The following is a 1815-nucleotide window of genomic DNA, read 5'->3' as shown; positions in this document are numbered from 1 at the left end:
TTTCAAATATTTCCAAAGGTCAACGACTAATAATAGTGCATGCCGGTGGGGATATGGGATTCATAAAAAATGGGTTATTAATCTTTAAATCAGGTTCAAAATCAGGGGATTACCACTCTGAAATGAATTCAGACAACTATGGAAAGTGGTTACAAGAACATTTATTACCTAATTTACCTGCTAACTCGGTATTAGTTTTTGATAACGCACCTTATCACAGCATTCAGTTGGAGCGGGCGCCTACATCAAACTCAAACAAAAATCAAATGATAGAATGGTTAATGCAGAAAAATATTTCATTTACACCTAGTGCTTTAAAACCTGAACTGTATGAAATAATTAAATATCATAAACCTCATCATGTAAAATACAAATTCGACGAAATTCTACGTGCGCATGGCCATATTCCTTTACGTTTACCTCCTTACCATCCTGACCTAAACCCTATCGAACTAATATGGGCGACAGTCAAAAATAATATAAGGCAGAAAAACGTTACATTTAAGCTAACTGACGTACAAAAACTCGCCGAGGAAGAATTCACTAATATTGATGCAAATGAGTGGAGAAAACGATGTTACCATGTCATTAAGAAGGAAGATGAGTATATGGACAGCGAGATAGTTGCTGATAACGCCACGCAAATAGCTCCAATTATTATAAATCTTGACAGTGACTCTTCCAGTACAGAGTTTTCTTCTTCCGAAGATGAAGATGAAGAAAATTATTAACAATCAATTAATTTTCAAATAGATACCACTTTTCAACACGGGTACTTGTTTTAGTGTTATAATAAAACCAAAATATTAAAATTAAATAATTTCTGTGTTGCATTTATTTATACAATATCCTCCATTTAATTTGAAACCCAATATCAAAGTAGATTTGTGAATTAAATTCAGTCAATATTTTATAATTTGTTTACTAAGTTAAATAAATATTATAAACTGTTGTATAAACAATGGCTTACTATTTAAATTGAATAAAACAAAATTACAATTTCATCTTTCTAATAATATATTAAAGCTTGCGAAAAATATTACTTTTTTAATTGTGTAATAATTATTTGACCTATACCGCTACGCTACTGAATATACTTATCAGAAATAGTAAACCAATAGGATGAATCATAGGGCGTAAACATAATTTATTTCTCTGTGACGTTGTGCGTACTCTCTCGCCAAGTTAGCTGGCGATGATTGTATATGACGGGAAGTGTACGTCACAGGTAAGGCAACAACGAGCACAGTATTCTGAGCAAAATGCTCGTTTGCAGTGATTGCAATAAACAGACGTCATTCTTTTTTTATTAGAGGGACATATGTAGCATGTAGTACGTTTGTTTGTGTAAGGTTGATTGACGTTAGTAACTTGCAAAGGAATTTGAATTATCTCGCTAATGAGAAGCTTCTCCGAGCGTTGCAAAGTAGGCATCGCAAAACGTTTTTTAAGCCATAATCTTGTGAGTTGTTGATGTAGATTTAACATAAAAGCCTTTCTTGTTATTGGCTTCTGATTATAACTCGATAAATTATGATTATATATTATCCAAGAGTTTATACACGCTAAGTTGATCATACGATAGAATATACATAACGGCCATCTTCGAGTTTTTCGAGAGCTACTTCGATGGCCACACATTTGGTCCAAAGTGTTCACACCACCTCTTGTTTGGTTATAGTGCAATATTATTTCGGGTTTTTTGGTAGTTGGGCAAACAACTGAGCCTTTATGCATTGTTGATAAAACTAGAACGGTTTTGTTCTTTTTGCATTTATACGACAATAACGTCTTGTCTCGGTCAAAGCAAAATCT

At 33.2% G+C, this 1815-nt stretch overlaps 1 protein-coding gene across 1 annotated transcript; it reads left to right on the top strand.

Moving 5' to 3' along the window:
* The first annotated feature begins 281 nt into the window (after positions 1 to 281).
* LOC140444304 (uncharacterized) lies at positions 282 to 731 on the top strand. The gene has a single exon (XM_072536053.1). It carries the CDS (start codon positions 282 to 284, stop codon positions 729 to 731), a length of 450 nt encoding a protein of 149 aa, XP_072392154.1.
* Positions 732 to 1815: the final 1084 nt, after the last annotated feature.

This window comes from Diabrotica undecimpunctata, chromosome 6 (genome assembly GCF_040954645.1).
Source record: "Diabrotica undecimpunctata isolate CICGRU chromosome 6, icDiaUnde3, whole genome shotgun sequence".
Taxonomy (NCBI): Eukaryota; Metazoa; Arthropoda; class Insecta; order Coleoptera; family Chrysomelidae; genus Diabrotica; species Diabrotica undecimpunctata.
This window is presented reverse-complemented; position numbering and strand designations above follow the sequence as displayed.

What these genes read in the sequence shown, in the direction of transcription:
- LOC140444304 (XM_072536053.1), top strand. Translation starts at nt 282, where the DNA reads ATGCAGAAAAATATTTCATTTACACCTAGTGCTTTAAAACCTGAACTG.